Below are 22,480 nucleotides of genomic sequence, written 5' to 3'. Positions count from 1 at the left end.
TTTTGTTTGTTTTCTTTTGTTCTGTGTAAGCCGCCCGGAGTCCTCCGGGATTGGGCGGCCTATAAATCTAATAAATTAAATTAAATTAATTAAATTAAATTACAATGTCCTTATATTTAAATCTAATTCCCTAAAAACAAAGTTTCAGAGACAATTCTATGCATCATTCTTAGTTAGTAAAGTGATCCACCTTCTAAAGTTTAAGGCAGTAGTGGTAGTGGCAATAGCAGCAATTAAAAATACAATAACAGGGGACTAATGTACAGTATGTAATGTTTTTTTAAATTTCAAATTGTACCCATTATCTCTGGAGATAAAAGAATTATGATGAGCATGACATTCTTATGATTCTTAACTTCTGGTGTGGCCTTCAGGATGGCTGATGCAAAACGAGCTGTTGACCTGGACAGAAAGGCTGCAATGCTGGGCAGGAAGCTTGTCAAAGGTCTGGAGTTGGATGATGAGGAAGACGATTACTACGATGTATCTGACATGGAGTTCTCTGGGATTATCTTCAGCTCTGTAAAGAGGTACTTTCCAACCCGAGTAATGCTTCAGTTTCTTCTCAGAAGAAAACATACTTCAACCTGATACATTCCAGATACATTAAACTGCAATATCCAGTATCTTAAAGCTGCTTTAACTATGGTGCGAAGAGTTCTTTATTTCTTAGGGAGTTAAGGGCAAACACTTTTTCAGACTTCAGAAGGGTAGCTGCCATTTCAAATTGAGTAGGTTTTCACTTGAATATTTCCACACTAGCTCCTGCAGGGAAGAAAGAAAAGAGAAAGAAAATAGAACTCCTGTAGCCACATTTTTGGGATAGGATGCGATCAAAAACATGGCAAGTAAAGAATTAGCTGTCTTTTCCCTGATTTGATGCACATCGCTACCCCACAGCAGGGTAATTTGCAAGTTTTGATGATTTTGATGTAAATCTGCTGGTGTAGCCATCTGTTAAAACTTGCTTCGCTCCACACATTGTACATTAAGGAATGTAGTTGATAGCTGTTCTCCTATCAGTGAATGTTGGTGGGCGGGGTGGCGGGGAAGCAAAAACAGGAGAAACCAACACTTAGTTTTCTTAGCTTCTCCTTGATCTGATTACTGGGGAAGAAGACAAGTCAGCAATGACATCAATGCAAGTATGTGGTTAGACAATTCTGCTTCCTCCAGAAAGTGGCTAGAGTGTATCAGAAAGGGGAAGACTAAGTATTTAGCCAAACATTCCTTTCCAAAATATTGTGTGTGCCTTATTTGAGTTTATTGTTAGCATTTATATTTATGTAATACTGAAACTCATGTGTCTGTTTGTAACCTTCATTTGGGCAAAATTGGAAGGTATATTGGAAGTTATTGAACCCAAGTAACCCAAATGGATTGCTTTACAAAATGCTGGGACCAATGACGTCCAAGTAAATTAAATTTGGAGAAGCTGTGGCTGCTTCAGTGCCATCACACCTTCTGATTGCACTACCCAGAAACCTACCCTCTTTCCTGCCTCCCTCTGGCCTCTGCTCCCAGTCAACTAGCTTGGCAGGCAAATGGCAATTGGCTGCTTTGCAAACCGACTGAAATCTCTTAATGGTAGCGGGCAGCAAGGGAAGGATAAGGGAGCCACTTGAATGCCTCCTTGTAAGGTAGGCCTGGCTGGGGGATAATGGCAGTGAACAGATGAGGCTTCTTCCTCCCTAGAGAGAGGGGACCCTTGTGGACATACTGGGATGAGGAGTGAGGTGCAGTTTTCTTTGCCATCCATGGTTCTCCTTGTTCCTCCCCATTTAGCAAAATGGCAAGCAGTTTGGCCAAAATTATGATTGTTCAAACATTTACTACAAATGTTTACTATTTGTAAATTAGCATTGGCATTAACTAGCAATCCCTTACAGAACTTATTTTTAAAATGTTTTATTTCAAGATATTAAATGAATTATCAGAATAATTATATAATGGTATCAGTAACTTCAACATAAATAAGATAAGTTTGGGAAATTGTTAACCAACGACATGTAGCAACTATCTCTTTTTGCAGATTAGGTATAGATATCTCCTTTCAATTTTTAGAAAAAGGGTCACAGTAACCATGCCATTATCACAAACAGAAGTGGTAGTAGATATATTTACTTACTTACTTAGGCTTGCATGTTGCTCTAATCCCTGAAGATTCAAAGCAGTTTACAACATTTTTTCCAGCATAAGGATTTTTTAAATTTAGTATGTGCTTATATTGAAGCACAGTACAAATGAAACTAATACATCAGTAACACCTAGAGGAAGTTTTATTTAGTAGATTACACCAATACACATTATTCTCATGTTTACCACCACAATAATCCTATACAATTAATCTGCTGTGGGCAGATTACTCAATGAGTTTGTATTTGACTTAAACTAAACCCATGATTTTACTTACCACAGTGCACTGTTTTGCTATATTTTGTAGTTTGAGTGTAATAGCACAATTACATATCTTAATGGAAATGTAAAATTAAATTTACATTCTTTCTTTCCTTAAAATTAAATGTTGATTTACTGTCATCCTTCTGCTGAAACAATATTAACCAAGAATACATCCCAAGTAAAAAGTGTATTGAGCATTATTAATGAAATTAATTTAGTTCTTCAGTAGACTTTCCATTTCCATAAGCTGTAATCTTGGGGAATTGTCTGCATTCATACTGGTAGATTTGAGTAAGCATGTGGCTATTTATTTATTATCTTTATATTCCAATGTTCTCTGCATTCAAAAACTAAAATAACAATTCAAATAAAATGACAAATCAGACATGTAATTAATGTTCGATGTTCCATTTTAGCCGTTCTAGGGTTTTCTCCAAGTGGGATCTCAATGCATCTCCTAGACCACAGAACTTCCAGGTGACGTATCTGCCACTTTTACCATGAACTTTGAATTTATAGCCCTTTTGAACCAGTGGGGTGCATTTGAAATTATGAGAGGATGCTCTGGTATTCACATAAAATACCCATCCTGGATGGAGATGGCCCTACTACACAATAGTGCTCTGATGGGTGTAGCAGGTTATAAATAACCCAGTTACAGTACCAGAAGGCAAATTTGTGAAGTTGCTTCTTGCTTTTCCTGTACTCCCCATTGATGTCCCTTGTTAGCCCAGTTTATCTTGTCTTTTTTTTTCCTGCCAAGTAAACAGACATCCAAAGAATGTACAGGGACATAAGTTTGTGCAATCCAGAGCCATGCTTGTCAATAAAAACGACACTAGAATTTAGTAGTATTTTTGTTTTATTTATTGAATATAGCATTTTTACTGAAGAATTCAAATCAGGTGGACAGAAAGCTTGGCAGACATATATGCATACTTGACCGCTTAGAGTCTCTGCCAATAAATCATTCAAAAGAATGCTCTGTAATTCATATTTCTTACCGGATTTTGAAAATTATATATTTGTTTATAATGCTCAGTAATGATTGAGCAATCATTCCAGCAAACTTGAATGTAAAAGGAAACACTGATTACTTTTTTTTTTACTCATCAACAAATTGTAAAAACAAACAATGAATGCTGGAGATTTGACTCTGGAACCATTCAAGTAACTAGTTGACTTAATTCCTCTCACTTTATACTGATATATCCATACTGATTATAGGAAATATATTGTCTCCTTAGATTGGCATCAACATAATTGAAGCTCAGAAGTTGGTTGGAGTTAATATTGATCCTTTTGTGGTACTGAAAATTGGAAGTGAGAAAAGACATACAGCAACACAGAAATCCACCAATTGTCCTTTTTACAATGAGGTAGGCTAAACTTGAAGAAAGTGTACCTAATTCTATTCTCAGACTTGTCAATCTAATGTATGTGAGAACAGTTATTGAGGCAACTACAAAAACTGCTGATTTAAACCATTAAATGCAACTCAACTCCTTGCTTAATTCAGGAACTTTATTTAGAATATTCTTGAGAGACAGCGAAGGAAGATCTGTTTAGACACATCTGCTAAACAAGATCTGTTTCAGAAATAGATTCCAGTCTCCAAGGTCTCTAACTTTTAGGCAGGTTTCCTAACAATTAGTCATAATTTGTTCTCATCTAAAAGCACATTCTGTACTCTGGGATAATATGGAGTATGTTTTTGCCTTTTTAAACATGTAAATTAACCTTAAAGCCCTAAAGAAAGGGACCTTCCATTTAGAAACATTGGGACATGAAAGGAAGCACTTTTCTTACATAGCTTCTTGTTGAAAATATTCTGCATAGTATTATATGATGCTGCTTGGCACATGGTAGAACTTAATTTTTACATGAAATGTAATGTTTATATTTTTTCCTTTTTCTTCCAGTATTTTACTTTTGATTTTCATGAACCAAGAGATATTCTATTCCACAGATTGATAGAAATTTCTGTAAGTATACTAGCTACTATGTATGGGGTGGAAGTGAAATGAGGGTAGATGGCCTTACATTATATCAAGAACTGAGCAATGAATTAAAACTAGTTTCTCATTTTTTCTTCTAAAGTTGCAGCTATTCTTTGTCACAGATCAATAAGAGCTAATCATATCATATCTTATCATGTAGGCAGCCATTAGAAATGTATAATCTTTACTTTGTGCATTTCTCTTATAAAAATGTATTATTATTCAGATATTTGACATTCTAGTTTATCAAATAACTCAATTAAGCATACAATTATGAAAAGAAATACTTGGTAAGTGATGCTACTGAGAAAAATAAGTCTGATTTATAGTCTTGTAGAAACTAATTTGTGAAACTTCTTTCAATTTCATTAATACCATTTAACTTGGCTATGATTGCTACTTGCCATCTTGTTTTCAACCCAGTTATCAGCTTCAGTGACATCCCTACTCTCAACTCAAATGCTAGGCTCTTCTTGGCAATAGTTGCCTTCTGTAGGTCTCTTGTCTGCAATATGTCTCTTGAGAAATACCATTGTGTTCATGTGCAGGTCTTCCATTCAAAGAAGATTCCTTTCCTAGGCACTCTCATAGGCACTTTCAAGATAGATCTTGAGACTGTATACAACCAGCCAGGTATTGTATCCTGAGGCTGTTACCATACTAAAAGTTGCTTTTTAGTACTCTTTTGCCATTGCTTTGAATTACCTGCTTTGAGTCCATAACATTCTAGCATATCATTGTGATTTGATCAAAAGCTAATCAATATTTTCATGATAAGTATCATTCACATCCAAATGAGAATTAAAAATGAGCTCTCCCGGTACTTGATCCCTTCAGGAAGGTCCATGATCAAGATTCTCAGCTGAGAAAAACTGAGTTGGTTCATTAAATTGGCCAATATTTTCAGGGCTGGTTGAAGATTTTTTGCTATAAGAGGTTGATCGCATCATGTTTGTGAAATTTACCCAGCTCACATGCTCACTCACGTGCATAAGCGCACCAGCATGTCTACCGTCCCTGTCCTGCTGTCCCCATTTTTTTTGTACTAATTTCCTTTGTTCATATCCATGTTTATACTTATACCCGTTATTTTGTAGATGTTTGCCAAATGAAATAAAATATATTTGCAGTGAATTTGTTTCACTTTCACACTCTGCCCATCTCCTGGAGCATTTGGTATCTCACATTGCCTAATTATCTACCTTCTAAAATCTGGTGTCATTTGGGATTAATACTCCCAGAGTTTCTAAATATATGAGATGGGTGCCAGGTTGGGATTGGTGCCATTTGATTCTCATGGAGATCTTTTAGTAAAAGTTTATGTGCTCTGTGTTATATCTTTCTTTATAATCAATCTGAAGACCTCTACTAATTTCTGGGAAGCAATAACTAATCTATGCTTGCTAAGTATAATGTCAATCCATTCAGTTTTAGTTTTCTTCTGGGCCTTTTGTTCAAAACACTGGTAGTCTAGATTTACAATTTGTAGGCATTATTGTTTGTTTATTTGTTTATATCAATTACATGACCACCCATCCTACACTAGTGTTCTTGGGTGGTATATATTGATTAAAAACACAAAACCTTATAACATACAACCCATCAGGTAGCCAAGGATAAACAATAACCCCACTCACAAAAAAAGTACATCAACAAAAGCAGAGCGACCCTCACCTTCTGACCCAAACTCCTAATAATCTAAATTAGATCCAGAGAAATTGTGATTCAACTGTTTTCTCTTTATGCACATAGACCATAGGTTCTACCAGAAGTGGGCTGTGATTAATGACCCAAAGGACACCAGAGCAGGAATTAAAGGCTTTGTAAAGTGCAACATTTCTGTCCTGGCTCGGGGGGACGTAATGGGTTCCTTTCCTGCCTCATCCAGCAGTCAGAATGAAGACATTGAAAAGTAAGTCTGTAGTGGTGAAAGGTGTGTGGAATGTTGTATTATGGAATTAGTAATAAGAGAACTGTTTTCTTACTCCTATGGAGTAAAAGATCCAGAAGTACAGCGCTTAATCAAACTTAGAAAGTTTGCTTTATTTATAAATTGTATCATTTAACACAGGAAAGGAGATGAGCATTCTAATAGAGTGAATTTCAGGTCTCCTCTTTGTTTCTTTCTTTCTTTCTTTCGTTCTTTCGTTCTTTCGTTCTTTCTTTCTCAGTCTAAAATGGTTGTCTGTCCTCTTTTACATGTGGGATCTTCTCCTTGTCCCACTATTAGTACAGGCCACCCATCATTTCCTGAGTACAAGAATGGATAATGTCATCTTCCACTCACATCTATATTTATTTTGAAACTCCATGTGAAAACTGGTTTTATGCCTGAAACAATTTTAAGCCTTTCTGAACCATGCAAAGAATCCAAAATACTATGAACTCTGTTTTGCTACTTTGCTTTGATTAAGAATAAAACAATTCTTTAAAAAAAGCAGGAAGGAGACATTGAGACATTTGCCTACACAAGGCTAGAAAGTAAAGTTCTCTTCTCTGCATGGATGGGAAGGAAAAGAAGCAGGGCAAATAACCAATCGGGTTCTGCAGTAGCCATATTCTGGACTGGGCACCAACTCATTGCAGTCTCAACTTGAATTTTTAAACTCAGCTTCAGCAATAGTTGGAAGCATAAGAAAGACAGTTGTGTGGCTGGCTGCAATGTGGACTTCAAAGGATCATCCCTCTTAACTGATCAAATATCTTCTTTTCAGGAACTTATTGCTTCCTAAAAAAGTTCCAGCTGAGAGACCCTGGGCCAAATTCTGCATCAAAATATACAAGGCAGATGGTTTGCCCAATATGAGTGCAGGAATCATGGGTGGCTTTTCAAAAATTGTGAGTGAGAAGAAAGTGTTCATTGATCCTTACGTGCAGATTTCTTTCTCTGGACAACAGGTAATTCTATTTTGTCTGCATATTTTCTTATTGAAAGATTCATGAAATAAACTGATACGTTCAATTTTAGTAATGAACTTTTTGAATAGGTCATATAGAAGAAGACTAAGCATTAAGAACTTAGGAAACAGTATGACCCAGTCCTCTAATTGCTGGTTGTGGAATAAATTCCAAAGCTTCCCTAATTGCTCAGGCAACTTTCCCTAATGCCTACAACTTCATTTTGTTCCTGTCTCTTAGTCTTGCAATATGCAATTAATAGAAGCCCAATGTAGGATTTGCTGACAATGTAACAGGCGACATAAGACTTTTCCTACTACTGAGTTAAAATATTATTTGCCCCCATCTGAAGTGGTGTGGTGGCTCAGTGGTTAAGATGTTGGGCTTGTTGGCTAGAAAACTGGCAGCCCATTTTCAAGACCCGAGTATTACACAACTAGGTAAGTTCCCGCCCTTGCCCCAGCCCCTGCCAACCTAGAAGTTTGAAAAGATGCAAATGCTAATAGATAAATAGGTACCACTTTGGTAGATAGGTAACAGTGCCCAGTGATGTCATGCTGGTCACATGACTGCAGAAATGTCTTAAGTCAGCACTGGCTCAATGGCCTTGAAACGGAGATGAGCAACACCCCCTATAGTCGGCAACAAGTAGCAAAGTAAAATATCCAGGGACTCCTTTACCTTTACTTTACCTCATCTGAGTTAGGCAGACATATTGTTCCTATTGTCAATTCCTATGTTGCCTGTATTCCAACCACAGCCAGTCAATGATAATGGATTTCAAAGCAAGGCAACTTCATGAGAACAAGAAGAATAATAAGCGTGATTGTAGTTGATTGTGCTGTACTTGTACTTGAGAGACTGCCTGCTGCCAATTACCTCCCATAGACCTGTTAGATCGCACAGGGTCGGCCTCCTCCGGGTTCCGTCTACCAGCCAATGCCATCTGGCTACCACCCGGGGGAGGGCCTTCTCTGTAGCAGCTCCGGCCCTTTGGAATGAACTCCCCGTGGAGATTCGGACCCTCACCTCTCTCCAGGCCTTCCGGAAAGCCGTCAAAACCTGGCTGTGCCGGCAGGCCTGGGGTTGATGAGTTCCCCTCCCCTCTCGACTTGTATGGCTGTATGACTCTTGTGTATTTTTATTACGTGTATTGTGTTTGTATCCCCTTTTCCCCTTTTGAGTTGTTCGCCGCCCTGAGTCCCTCACGGAGAAGTAACTAAATCTTAATCTTAGTCTTAATCTCGTATAGGAATTAGATACAAATAGGGACATGAACACAGTGCAAGACTCTTTAAGGAAACTTTTTTTCAAATGTGAATTACTTCATTTATATAGTTCTGATTAAGTGCATGAGCACACTAAAGTTAAGCTTATAAGAATGTAGAAATGACCATAGAACAATTCCCCTTTAAGGAAAGGTGACAAAGTTTGGAGCGAATTGTTTGTTTAAAAGATGGGTAAATGGGACATTTATCCTAGATGGGAATTCAGGGAGTTGCAATTTCAAGACATCTGAATGAGGTCAGGGAATGAGAAAGCTGGTCTGAATAATTCTGTGCTTCCTCACTCTCCTATTTCTGCTTTATCACCAACTGAGTTCTTGTAATATTGTCTTATTTAGGGAGAAACATCAGTTGAAAACAGCACTATAGAACCAGTTTGGAACGAACAAATAACATTCATCGAGATGTTTCCACCTCTTGTTCGAAAAATAAAAGTCCAGCTACTGGATGATGCAAACATTGGAGATGTTGCCATTACTACACATTTCATTGATCTGCAACAAATATCTGACCCTGGAAGAAATGGTGAGTTTGTCATAGACATTGTCTTATATCAGACCGTAGTTCTGTCCAGCACTGTTATCAGAACTTCTGTTTTAGCTGACTGCAAGTCGCTCCAAGGTATCAGGCAATATTCTTTCCAGCTTTAACGCAAGAGACGTCAAGGATAGAAGCAGCAAAATTAGATTGGAAAGCAGTGATTTTGCTATTGAGCTGCAGCTCCTTAGAACATCATAGCTGAAATACAATGGTCTTTACCTTTTGTCTATTACCCCATTTCTCTATTTGATTGAATTAAAAATTAATTAATAGTATCCTTTATACAGCTACGGAAAAACAATGAATTGGGTCAAATTGCGTTATAGTCATGGCAGCATGTATAAAATACTCTGTAGGACTGTTTTGACTATATTGTATAGGCTAATCTTATAGAAATAGAAGAAAACTTTAAGCAAAAGGTTTTACTTATCATAAATGGTTCACAAAAGAGAGTCTTTTTTGTCAATAAAAATTCCACAGGGTCAATTACCAAGCAAGCTTTATTACTTTGCACAATAGCTTAACATACCTTTCTGGTGAACATTTGAGAAAGATGCCTAATACAGCGATAAATGGCCAATGGAGGTTTTGTAAAAGTTTTGCATTGTATTTTCTTCTTGTCTTGATTAAGTATAGTAATACAGATTGCAAATGTATTGGAACAATGGGACATCTTTTTCTCAACTATAATTCAACTGAGAATAGAATAGAATTATTTATTGGCCAGGTGTGATTGGACACAGAAGGAATTTGTCTTTGGTGCATATGCTCTCAGTGTATATAAAACAAAAGATATGTACACTGAGAGCGTATGCACCAATTACAAATTTTGCTGAGAAATTATTATATACAGTCTACTTCTGTATGTGGTGAGACATAGCTAGGAAATATCTGTACTGATTCACACCATGCTGAGGGATACAATCACAATTACTGCTCTGAATTTTTGAGTGATAACCACATGCCACATATCTATTTACAGATAGTCCTCAACCTATGACCATAATTGGAACTAGAATTTCCATTGCTAAGAGCCATTGTAGTTAAGTGAGTTGTGCTCAATTTTATGACCTTTTAAACTGCAGTTAAGTGAATTGCTATGAATCCCATGGTTATTAAGAGAATCTGACTTCATCTATTGACTTTGCTTGCCGGAAGCTCCACGGGAAGATTGGAAATGACAATCACTTGACCCCAGCACCCTGTAATCATTGCAAATACATGTCAATTGCCAAGCACTTGGATTTTAATTATTTTGAGTGCAGGAATGTTGTGATGGTCATAAGTGCACAGACCGGTAATAAATCACTTTTTAGTGCAGCCATAATGTTGAAGATCATTAAGTGAATGGTTATAAGTCAAGAACTGCCTGCTTAAGATAGATCACCAAGAAGCATAGCCTACTTCACTGTTAAAATGGTCTTGTAAAAGTGCAAATCTGAACCAAATGCTGGTATATTCAAAACCATATTTTCTTCCCACCAGGATTTAATCCCACTTTTGGACCAACTTGGGTAAATTTATATGGTTCATCCCAGAATTCAACCTTGCGAGATATACACAAAGATCTCAATGAAGGTCTGGGTGAAGGCATCTTCTATCGTGGACGCCTTCTTATGGCCATTACAGTAGAGATTTTCACTACTATCCAGGCAGCGGAAAAGAAGCCAGCAGAAATTCTTAAAGGGGCCTTAAGCAAATTCAAGTTGAAGAAGAAGAGTAAAAAGGCCAAAGAGAAGTCCAGAACTTCTGTCAAGGAGCAGCATAAAAGCCAGCCTGATATTAGTACCATTGAGGAGGCAGAACAACCAAGCGAAGTGATTGTGGAGGTAGAAGACCTCCATCCTCTCCCAGAGGTGAGTCTTGGTGATTAGATCACAGAAATCATAGGAAAGTGAAATTATTTTATATGAGAACTTCTCTATATTTTGTGTTTAATAAATGAGGGTTAAAACATTATTTCCCCCATTTAACATTTTCAATATTAAACTTTAAACAGTAAAGAAGTGAATACAAATAACTGTACTAAATGTTAAATATTATAAAACAATGTAATCTAAATTAACAAGATAAAATCCTTCTTTTGAGTAAAACATTAGGCAACTTGCAATCTGTCACTGAATCTTTGGAGTTTTTTCTATTTCTTATTCTCCCGTCCTCCTGAGAGTTATGCGTATTTTTAAAGAAGGTGTAGTTGTTTGTTCAATGACTTGTGCCATTGATTTTTTTACTTCATTTTTTATTTTACTCAAAAGATTAAAGTACAAAATCAAAAAGAAAAAAAGTTAACATAGACAAACCAGACAAAGACAACTGTTTTGTCCTTAAAAAGGACAAAAAACAGCCCCCCTTTTTATCTCCCAGTTGAATATCCAATCTATTACAACAATAAAAGGTTGTTGCAAAAAAAAAGTTGTAAAACTCCAACAAGGGGTTATAAAATAGGTCAGAAGTTAATAAGTTGTAAATCTCTGTTTAAAGGTCCAGCGAAACCTTTTAAAAATAAAAGTTATGCTTATTTGAAACTTAGTTTGCACAGCTATCGCCCATAAAGAAACTCTTGTCGATCTACTATTATTTCCTTTCCATGTATAGAGGTGATATTTTTCTGAGGACAGAATGCTTCTGCCTTCCGCTAAGGTCTCTATACGTTACTAAGATCAACATCCTAATTTTTTTTAAATAAAAGGAAGAAATTAAAAATGATTTTAAGTAGCTGAATTTCAGTATAGAGAAACTTTGGGATGAAAGGGATTAAAATAATTATCATTGCTTTTCCTGATCAAAGCATCCAGCTACATAAAAAGGAAGGCACATTATGAATGAAAAAATGAAAACACCCCATACGTTTTAAATATCCTCAAAGATATTTTATTTTAAAATCTGGATTATTATCTGTGCTCTACCAATCCCAATATATTTAGATGCAACACCTTGTGTATTTACTCCTTAAAGCAGAATTCAGCTTTTAGCTCCCACCCTTTAGACAAATATTAATGTTGTGTTATGCTAAAGTACCAAGTGCCAAGTCTAAATACCATTATGTGTGTGGTGGTGGGGACACATTAAGTTAAAAATATAGTTTGGATTAATCTGTGAATCAGTATTTTATATTATCATAAAGAAGGAAAGTGAAAACTGAAAACTTTTTCTTCAGAATGCCCTAGGAGTGAAAGAAGAATTCCTTCTGTTTGCATCGTTTTTTGAAGTGACTATGATGGATTCCTCAGTCGGTACTAAGCCTATGAAGTTTGAAATCTCTATAGGTAAGTGACAGAAGCTTCAGTTCTTTTAAATTTTAAAACAGATTCTCTTTTTCATCCCTCTGCCATGCATTTTTCTCTTCCGTCCTTTACTACAACTCTGCAATTTTGTTACAGCCACCTCTAAGTTTACTTTATTGTCATTGCACCTTGTACAATGAAATTAAACGCCATCTTCAGTGAATATCATACATAAAAAACTATAAAAAATAAAACAAAACCACATATCCTTCACATGCTACACAAATGAATAGAAAAGCCCTGATACTGCATTAATATTGAATTCAACATAGTTACTGCTCTGGGATAGAAGCTGTTTTCAAGCCTATTTGTCCTTGTTTTTATTGTCCTGTACCGTCTGCCAGATGGCAATAGTTCAAAAAAAAAGGGTGCCCAGGATGAGATGGATCTTTAAGAACATTTTGAACTTTCTTAAGTTAGTGGGAGCTATAAAGCTCTTCCAAGGAGGGGAGAGGGCAACCAATGATCCTCTGGGCAATGATGTTAACCCTCTGGAGTGTGGTCCTATCATACACTGTGCAATTAACAAACCATACACAGCAATGGTGGTTTTCCATTATTTTTACTACTGGTTTTCTCGTGCACAGAAGCATCTGGGTGGGTGGGTGGAGCCTTGCAACTACCGGTTCACCCAATCCAGGAGCAACATACCTCTGATACCCACGTGCAATAAGTTAAGATACTTTCTATAATGCAGTGGTAGAAAGTCACCAGCAATATTTCATTTGGTTGTTGTTTCCTGAGAAGTCTCAGGTAATATAATCTTTGCTGGGCCCTTTGACCAGTGATGCAATGTGAGCGCCCCAGGTCAGAGTCAAGTCCTATTATTGTTGTTGTTATTGTTGTTGTTGTTGTTGTTGTTGTTTAATCTTTGGTGAGATTCACAGCCTTTGGGGCTGGTCGGTAGCTCAACAGCTAGAGTCCTAACCAAGGACCTAGGAACTATTAAGGTAACATCAGAGAATATAAGCTTGTTGTTGTTGTTGTTGTTGTTGTTTATTGTTTTTTTTAAACAGTTCTTTTATGAACTGGTGCCCTTCAGATGTATAGGCCCATAACTACAGTACTTTTATGTTCAGTGAACATGGTCAAAATCCATGACTTCAGGAAGTTCAGATTTCAGCATTTCTAAGGTGGCACCTGCTGGGAAGAATGTCATATGATATTATTTTTCTATTTAGAATGAGTTCATTGAGAAAGCTTCCAGTTCTCTTTATGACTCCATCACTTTATTTGACTTTAAGATTTTTATTCTTGTTTAGTTTGCAACTGAGCTGTGGGTTTGTATAAGAATTAATAACTATAAAATAGCTAAGGATTTCCTCATTGAGGTACTAACAATAAATAATAGTGTCTCACTATTGCTCTTTAAACAGCTGAAAAAAATGGAAATATGTTAGTTTTCCCTGTCTGAGTAAGAAAAAACACATTACTGCTCTAAATTCAGATCAGATTTGGCTTAGAGATGGTCTTCATCAACTTGATGTATGCCAGGAGAAAGAGATGGAGCATATGAGTTGGTGCCCTTAGAATTATGATACCATGGATCATGGTATTCTTTTGGAGTGCTTGAACAAAGAGGAAGTACGTAGCTTCATGCTAATAGAATAAAGATGCTTTTCTAGCCATGCCATATCAAGGGTCCAGCTATCTTCTGCCAAGTCTGAGTGAGGAAATCTGACACCAGCTTGTAGGACTTAGGCCTAAACTGTCTGCAGAACTTTAATTTCTTAATAGTCTATCTGTGCTCTCAGGTTGTTGTTTTTTTTTGTTTTGTTTTTTTACAAAACAACTACTGGTAGATAATATAATCTCGATAGTTATATTTTTTAAAGACAATCTTGACTATATGGTTTTAGTTTTATATTTTCATAAGTGGCCTAAACCAGTTTATGGAATTGGAGGCTTTTACATAACTTAAATTCATAGAGATAGGATAGCTAGATAGCTAGATAGCCAGAGACAGACAGATAGACATAGTAGATATTATGATTTGTAGATTATAAATGTTATCTTTATGTTCAAATGAAACAAAAATTGTGAGATAATTAAACATATTAAATGTGCTACGATAACAAAGAATAAACATGTTTAACTTCAAGGGAACTATGGGAAAACTGAAGAAGTTACTACCAAGAAGTCTGTGAAGGGTGAGAAGGGAGAAAAGAGTGAAGAAAAACAGGCTTTGCTAGATACCCTTTCAGATGAAGAGCTGGAGGTTGAAGTTGTGCCTCCAACAACAACTTTGCTTGACAAGTCTATGATTGTGAACCAAAGACCAGAACCCACTGAATATGACAGGTAATTTCTCAATAGTTTTATGTCATTTGGATTTCCATATTTTAATCAACATACCATTAATTCCATTTGCAAAGAAACCAAAGGTACCAACCTTAGTGCTCATTCAGGGCCAGAAAAACTATTTTCAAAACTAAAATTTGCTCTCTCTGTACTGAGTAACTTATATTGCATCTGCAATATTCACAACATTTACCTGGTTTATAGGAGCCAGTTTGAATCTCGCTTCTTGATAACAGTATTTCTTTTATGCTTATAGAAAGCTCATTATATTTATACTCCTAATCCGCCAGGAACCATCCAGCAGTAAGTTAATGTTTGGAATTTTAGGACCATCCTCCAATTTTAGTTCATGATAGAGGAATTCATTTTCATTCATTTATCATGAGTGAACAGTCTATAGCAGTGTTTCTCAACCTTGGCGACTTTAAGTCCTGTGGACTTCAACTCCCAGAATCCCCCAGCCAGCTGCGCTGGATTGTCTAACTGGATTGTCAAATGCAGCTGCGCTGGCTGGGGGATTCTGGGAGTTGAAGTCCACAGGACTTAAAGTCGCCAAGGTTGAGAAACACTGGTCTATAGCTCAGAAGCTGTACAAGGCCTTCAACAGCAAAAGCCATAGTCTTAAAAATGTTCAGCAGCATGCAAGAAACTGCCACTGTTTTCCTATTGCCATAATTGTGGAAAAATTAAGCAACCAGGTTTCCACCTGGCAATAAAATGGCAGGAATCAAGTTGTTTATTTCTTACATCTATTTGCAGCGGGAAATAAGCAGTCTGTAGTGGATCACTGGGAGAAAGAGGACTATGGATTGAGAAAGATACATAAATGTATGTAAATGTGTATAAGAGAAGTTACAAGTATGTAACTACATGTATGAGCCACGGTGGCACAGTGGTTAGAATGCAGTTCTACAGGCTACTTCTGCTGCCTGCTGGCTGCCTGCAATTTGAAAGTTCGAATCTCACCAGGCTCAAGGTGGATTCAGCCTTCCATCTTTCCGAGGTGGGTAAAATGAGAACCCAGTTTGTTGGGGGCAATATGCTCACTCTGTAAACTGCTTAGAGAGAGCTGTAAAGCACCATTAAATGGTATATAAGTCTAAGTGCTATTGCTATGTGAATAAGGCGAATCTATGTAGCATTCTGTGCACCTCTTAGTGCTGAAAAGATTGCCCACCTATGAACCTGTATCAGGTTCATGTAGGGGAAACAACTCTTTCTCTGCCCAATAGGTTTTATGTTTATGTTCCATTCCCCAAAGAAATAGCAATTCTTTGTTCTATGTACCGGTAGTTTCCCTACTACCGGTACATTCTTACCAATAATTGATTAGGGTTACCACGTGTGAGCAGCAGCTTTGCTGAGTAAGACAAAAATTTGGCAGCTCAGATCTGGTAACCCTAATCAAGAGAACTCTAGCAGGCAGGCAAATATTAGTTGTTTGTACAAGCTTAAGCATTTTCTGCATACTGCTTTTAGCTCTTACAGCTGCCTTCCAATGCTGCATGAGAAACCCTGTGTTTATGTATGGAGCTACTGGGAAGACTACACCTGGAGACTCTATAATTCTAACTGGATTGTCAAAATAGCAGAGCGTTTGGTAAAGTATCACGTTGCCTGGAAACTCTGTCCAAGCCTGTTGCTTTTCCCCGCATAATTGATTTCCTGGGAACATACGTAATTGTTTGGGTAGAGCTAAATCATGAATCATATTAAGAAAATCTTCTTGATTTTTTGCAGAATGATCATTCCTGTTGCTTCTGGGTGACATAATACTTTCGGTGCAGGGTATATATTATGCCTTCATTCTTGCAACTCTCTCCTGTGAAAATTAGATATACCCTTTTCCATCTTTAGGTATCTTTTTTTCTATCTTATTTTGCATTTATGTAGTGAATTGATATGGTCACTTGCTGTTTTAATGAATGCATTGATTTACGTTGGTTCAGTATATTAACTGCAGTTGTAAAATATTTGGTTCTGGGTTAGTTAGTCTAGCAATACTTTTTAATTATAAATATATTTTAGAAATGTGATTTTTGAAAATTCTGTATGAATTTTATGATATAGAACATGTAGAGCATAAAATAATTATCTTCCTGGTTTTACATATTGAAATAAGTGGTTTAGTAAAATAGATGTTTATAACTGTACATTTCATCAAAACTTGCTTAGTAATGATTATTTTAAATAATTTTATAGAACAATTTCATAGTTTTTTTCAATCCTTACATCACAGAGAAATAGGACTATACAGTTTATGATTAAAGTTCATGCTTCAGAACATTTAGGAATTCATCCATTGTGTTAATGTGATCTGTTTAAAGAACCCATCACATTAAGCTGAGATATAATTTGGCTGTGTCTTTTTATTCAAAATAGCTGTTGAGTTTTGTTAACTTGGTTTTATGATCAAGCATGTTTGGTAAGTCTAGCTTCTTTGCTGCCATAGGAGCATGGACTAGAAGATGTAGAAAAACTCTTGAGGAGACCAAGATCAAAAGCAGATGAGAGGCTTCGTCAGGTTTTGGAGGAATTTGTTGCTGGATGTAGGTCAGTAAACTTCTATTGCCTTTTTACTGGATGGAGGTTTATATGTTTTATCTAGATCCACTCTAGAAATACAAGTTTGCTACAAAACACTTTATTGCAAAAATGGCACCTCTGACATATTTTATTTTTATTTATCAAACTTGTATGACTCCCATCTCACCAAAGGTAATTCTAGGAGGCTTACAGACATTGAGTAAAATGCAGTATAGAACACTACAACAATAAATAAAGATTTTAAATTTAAAAATTCAGTTTAAAAACTAAAACTAAAATGGAGAGAGAGGAAGCAAAGTGTGCCCAGGGAGGAGGTACGATATTTTCTACACCATTAGCCATAGTGGTATTTCGAAGCATATTCATGTTTGTCTTCTGAAATATAACTTTATAGGGTCCTGATACTTTTTAAGTCCACATATTAATTCAGAAGGGAGAAAAATGATATTGTTTCAGAACTTTTGTGGGATACTTCAAGGTAAAATTATTCAGAGCTGGATTTTGGGCTTTTAAGACATTAACATGCATTTTAAAAAGCTTCTAGGTAGTTCTGGGTACAATTTTATAATACTGAATGCACAATGAAGCTCCAGTTTACTTGATACATGGACTTCATACATATGAGTTCTAATTCTGCTGCAATTTACAGCATTTGCATAATAATGCCAATTTGCAAGTGACAAATGATGTAATGTGCACTATCTGCTCTTTGGCTTATTACACATTACATACTATACAAAACCTAGCAGATTTATAATAGATTTACTGCCTTTATTTTGTTTAAATAATATGATACATCTTCCTGGACTTGTTTAGTTTTCTTCTTCCTCTCATTTTATCACTGCTCTAAAAGGTAATTTGGACTGTGAGAAAGTGACTAGGCTAAAGTAACCCAGACAATTCCCATATCCAAGAGAGAACTAGAACTCATAATCTTCTGAGTTCTAGTCCAGATCTTAACCACTACACCAAAGTGACTCTAAATTTCTCATTTGCATAAAAATGTCATTTATTTGTATTTCATTTAATATACTTTAGCATATAGTAGATATCCTCTAGTCTCAATCAACTCATTAAAATGTAATTGCAATGTATACTGGTTTCTTCTAACTTTGTAGAGAGTCATAAACTATGGGTTTTTAAATTATTTGTAAATTTATGCAATGTATTTTTTCATAAATTAAAACTTAACAGTATCTCTAATTTCAGACAGTATTCTCTTAATGTGGACAAAAAACCAATGACTCGTCCAAATAACCTTGATCGATGTCGGATGAAATCTCTTCCACAAAACATTGTAAGTTAGGCTATGTTAGTGTTGTAGATCAGTCTGATTTAGTGCCCTACAGTTGTAAGGAGACATGACATATTAGGTTGGTACCAGGTTAAGAATGGCTGCTCTAAAGAGATGGAATGCTTGCTCTACATTTCAGGAACAAACTTTGAATGCTGAGTGTGACATTATACATCAAACCCCAGGGGTCTGTTAGAATATTGCTTTTCAGAATTTCTCAAAGACAATACAAAGGCCTACAAGGTGAACTTTCTAGATCAATTAAATCCAGTTCATTTAGGCTTTATGTGTGAAAATATCTTATTTATTGCAAGGGAGAAAAACTGCATTGACAAAGGAGATCTGAGTAGTAGTCAGTCATACACATAACTTCTCTAGCACCAATCAGAATTTATATTAATGAACTCTACCAGGAACTGGAACTCCTCTGTAATAAAGTCTGGCATGGAATGGGAATGAAAAAGAGAATTATCTTTATCTGTGTATCTGGAAAGGGACTCAGAGAGGCAAAATGGTGGCCTCAACTATGCTAATGAAGCCCTACCCTTTTTTACATGCCTGATATTTGTTTCAAAAAGAACGATGAGAAAGTCTGATTCCCTCTGTTGATAAATATATCTGAAAACATTACTTTCCGGATGTTAACAAAACAGTTTAGTTAAAAGTTAATATTCTAATTCCTGACTTATTTTATCACCACATGTGATTACAATGAACTCTTCCTGACTTCTCACTGAGCAGCCGGTATGCATAAAACAAATAATTTATGCCCCAATTATTAATTTGGCTCTGGATGGGTTCCTGTATGTGAAAATATATTTTTCTTGGCAATATTCCATGGTGAAACCTATCCAGTTATGAAGAATTATGTTTTTTCCCTGGCATGGCGGCTTCCTGAAAAATATGCTATATCTGTGGAAGATAAAATCTACACCCAATTTGCAGTCAGGGATTGCTTGATTGCTTGTTTTGTGGGTTAATATTGGAATTGTAGTCTTTTTTTTTTAACAAAGGGGCAAGGAAAATCTTTGAGCAAGATGTTCAAAATATTTGAAGTTCTGTTAATAAAATAATTTCCAAGCCTTTTAAAAATTTTGTACTCCTATGTTTTTCATTGTTGAAGTTATCCTGGCCCTTTAATGCTGTGTATATTTTTAGACCTTTCCTTTGTGGATTCATTTTTAAAACGACATCTTTGTGTTGCATTCAGATACTCTATGCAAAACAGGGACTCCGCATAAGGAAACGACTGACTAGGCTCAACATCAAGGAGAAATTAAATGAGACAAAGATAATCCTGTCAAAGTTGCGCTTCCTGGCTAAAGAGGTATATAACTACAGAATTAAGGGTATAAACACAGCTGAGCAGTCAGTTTTAGCTTTAGCATTTTTAGCTGAGTTTTAGCTTTAGCATTCAAGAAACAGGAAAGAGATGAAGTTCTGTTGCTATAAAGGAGAGGGGTAATTTCCTAGAATGTGCTAGGATTTTCACATTTATATTTAGAAAGAGGGAATTCAAATCCTCCTTATGGGAGTCCTGAAAACATTCTGAAGAATCCTGGTACGGTTTTATACATCACTAGGCATCTGGGGGCCTGATCAGGGTTTCAAATTATTGCAAGCATAGTTCCCAGTACTTTCTAGAAATCTTTTGTTCTCACATTAGTACCTATTGCAATTCAATGAATCCTACAGCTAAATACCATCGCTGACTGGCCCTGCCCCCATCTATTCTCTGCCTCCTGAGTCCCAGCTGATGGGGAGTGAATGGGGATTTTGCAGTAAACTTCCCCTGGAGTAGGGAGGGAATGGAGATTTTACAGTATCCTTCCCCTGCCATGCCCACCAAGCCACACCCACCAAGCCACGCCCACAGAACTGGTAGTAAAAAAAATACAATCCCACCACTGGTTTAGAAGTTTTTACTGTTTCTGTGAATATACAAAGAATAGCTTGCACAATAAATTTTCTTGGTAATTTCAACAAATGATTTTTTTTTTGTACTGTATTTTGTCATCTTCTTCAGCCTCAGTGTAATATCCCTGATGTCCTGATCTGGATGTTTAGTAACAACAAGCGTGTTGCCTATTCAAGGATCCCTGCACAGAATATCCTTTATGCTGTGGTAGAAGAAGAAAAAGGCAAGAACTGTGCAAAGATCCAAACTGTCTTTCTAAAGGTAGACTTATTCATTTCATTATTAGTTGATGAACTAATCATTATTCATCATTAAAGCTAGTTAGTTTTAAAAAAGCAGGATTACTAATCAAATTAAATCAAATATCTTTATTACAGCCTTTAAACAGCCTTTCCAGTAGAAATAGTTTAATTCGGAAATAGTTTAAAAATGATTTAATTCAAGAATTCATTATTGGGGGAAACAAGAAGACAATAAAATAAAACAATATCTGGACTACCTTTGTATAATAGTATGACTTGATGAAGATATTTGACCACCTGATTTGTTAGTGTAGGGTTAGCATCCCTTAAAAAGTAATGAATGTAACATTTATCATTATAACTTTCAAAGTTAGAGATAATTGGGCGATCAGAGCACAGCTTGTCCCATCGTAAAAAGGGCATCTTATGAAACATGAGTAATTAAAGGTTAGAGTGGTGAATGTAAATTAAAGAAAGAGCAGGAAAAATAGTGAATCTTAATTGAGCAACATCAAGGTAGTAATATTGTTTGGGCTTAAAGGTTCCAGGGTCACGCACTGAAGAGATATTTGCAAAACTGGAAATCTATATGTGGCTTGGAGTAACAAAGTATGTGAAGAACAGTACTGCAGAACTTCCAGAAGAATTCAAACTTATCTATGACAAGACACAGACACTTACAAGCATTCCAAAATATTTCCCACCCATCCAACTGAACAGAGATGGTGAGTTTATTGCTTGGGGAACCCTGGAAATAGAATGGAAATAGAGTTTAGATGACTTTTTTCTAGTACAAATAATCAGAGACATTATTGATTTGTTCATCGTTTTAGCCATAATGGCAATATTTGGTTTTGACTTGGTCTATTGTGTGCTAGTATTATGTACAGGTGAATTAAGCTACTATAACTTGCTGTTCAAACATGGTCTAAGGAATCCAGGGTTAATCTTAAGTTTTACAGCTGCTTGTGGATGTCTCCACTTAATATATAATTTTGGCTCTTAGAGAAGTATTCCCCAAATTTTTCTCTGCTGTGATTCTGCATAGTTGCTTTTGTAAGAATTGTTTCTCTGAAAGCTTTCTCAACAGAAAGTTCATTCTGTTGCTCTGGAAGCTGTTGAATGATTCAATTATACACAATACAGAATCATATCCTAATTAGCATATGGCATTGCTTGAGTTAATCTAAGAAACCTAAGCAGGATTCAATGTGGTTAGTATTTGGATAGAAGAATTCCAAGGAATAGCTGTAAACTAGAATAGAAAATCTAAAATACATTCTGGGAGAATACAGAGATTATTTATATATAGTGAATAAGTGCATACAGGTAGTTCTCATTTAGTGACCATAATTGAGACAGCTGACTTGTTCACTAAGTGAAGTGGTTGCTAAGTAAAACCAGAACTGTGCTTATCTTTTTTCAGCTTCCCCTTGCTTTACAGACTTGCAAAGGTCACAAATATGAGGATTGGTCATAAATTATTTTTCATCAATGTTATAACTGCAAATAGTCACCAAATAAAGCAGTGACTACCTGTTTAGTTTCCAACTATATGGACATGTCCATGAAATCACTAGAGGTCAAACTTGAAAGAGCTTTAAGCAAATAATTGATTGGAAAGGGCCATTTAGAGATATCCTCTGAAACTTAACGTGTCCAATTATATAGATATAATCCCGGTTTACTGTTCACAATTGAGACCAGCAACTGAGTTGTAAAATGAAGCAGTTGTTAAGTAAAAAAAACAACTCTGTGTATGATTTTATT

The 22,480-nt window shown here is 36.1% G+C and overlaps 1 protein-coding gene across 1 annotated transcript in view; it reads left to right on the top strand.

Moving 5' to 3' along the window:
- The window catches only part of LOC106549072 (fer-1-like protein 4), a 59,973-nt gene that overhangs the window by 5,489 nt on the left and 32,004 nt on the right, over positions 1 to 22,480 (top strand). The window contains exons 7-23 of the mRNA XM_087720273.1: positions 375 to 530; positions 2,817 to 2,877; positions 3,648 to 3,779; positions 4,323 to 4,385; positions 4,949 to 5,033; positions 6,153 to 6,312; positions 7,115 to 7,298; positions 8,923 to 9,109; positions 10,610 to 10,980; positions 12,282 to 12,390; positions 14,511 to 14,709; positions 16,189 to 16,309; positions 17,162 to 17,262; positions 18,466 to 18,553; positions 19,761 to 19,877; positions 20,577 to 20,729; positions 21,252 to 21,435. Coding sequence (XP_087576399.1) covers positions 375 to 530; positions 2,817 to 2,877; positions 3,648 to 3,779; positions 4,323 to 4,385; positions 4,949 to 5,033; positions 6,153 to 6,312; positions 7,115 to 7,298; positions 8,923 to 9,109; positions 10,610 to 10,980; positions 12,282 to 12,390; positions 14,511 to 14,709; positions 16,189 to 16,309; positions 17,162 to 17,262; positions 18,466 to 18,553; positions 19,761 to 19,877; positions 20,577 to 20,729; positions 21,252 to 21,435 — 2,471 coding nt within the window. The remainder of the gene's footprint in view (positions 1 to 374; positions 531 to 2,816; positions 2,878 to 3,647; positions 3,780 to 4,322; positions 4,386 to 4,948; positions 5,034 to 6,152; positions 6,313 to 7,114; positions 7,299 to 8,922; positions 9,110 to 10,609; positions 10,981 to 12,281; positions 12,391 to 14,510; positions 14,710 to 16,188; positions 16,310 to 17,161; positions 17,263 to 18,465; positions 18,554 to 19,760; positions 19,878 to 20,576; positions 20,730 to 21,251; positions 21,436 to 22,480) is intronic.

Source organism: Thamnophis sirtalis, unplaced genomic scaffold (assembly GCF_051295495.1).
Source record: "Thamnophis sirtalis isolate CommonGarterSnake01/CBP01778 unplaced genomic scaffold, rThaSir2_p1.2 scaffold_7, whole genome shotgun sequence".
Classification (NCBI taxonomy): Eukaryota; Metazoa; Chordata; class Lepidosauria; order Squamata; family Natricidae; genus Thamnophis; species Thamnophis sirtalis.
Note: the sequence above shows the minus strand (reverse complement) of the source record. Positions and strands in the feature narration are given on the sequence as shown.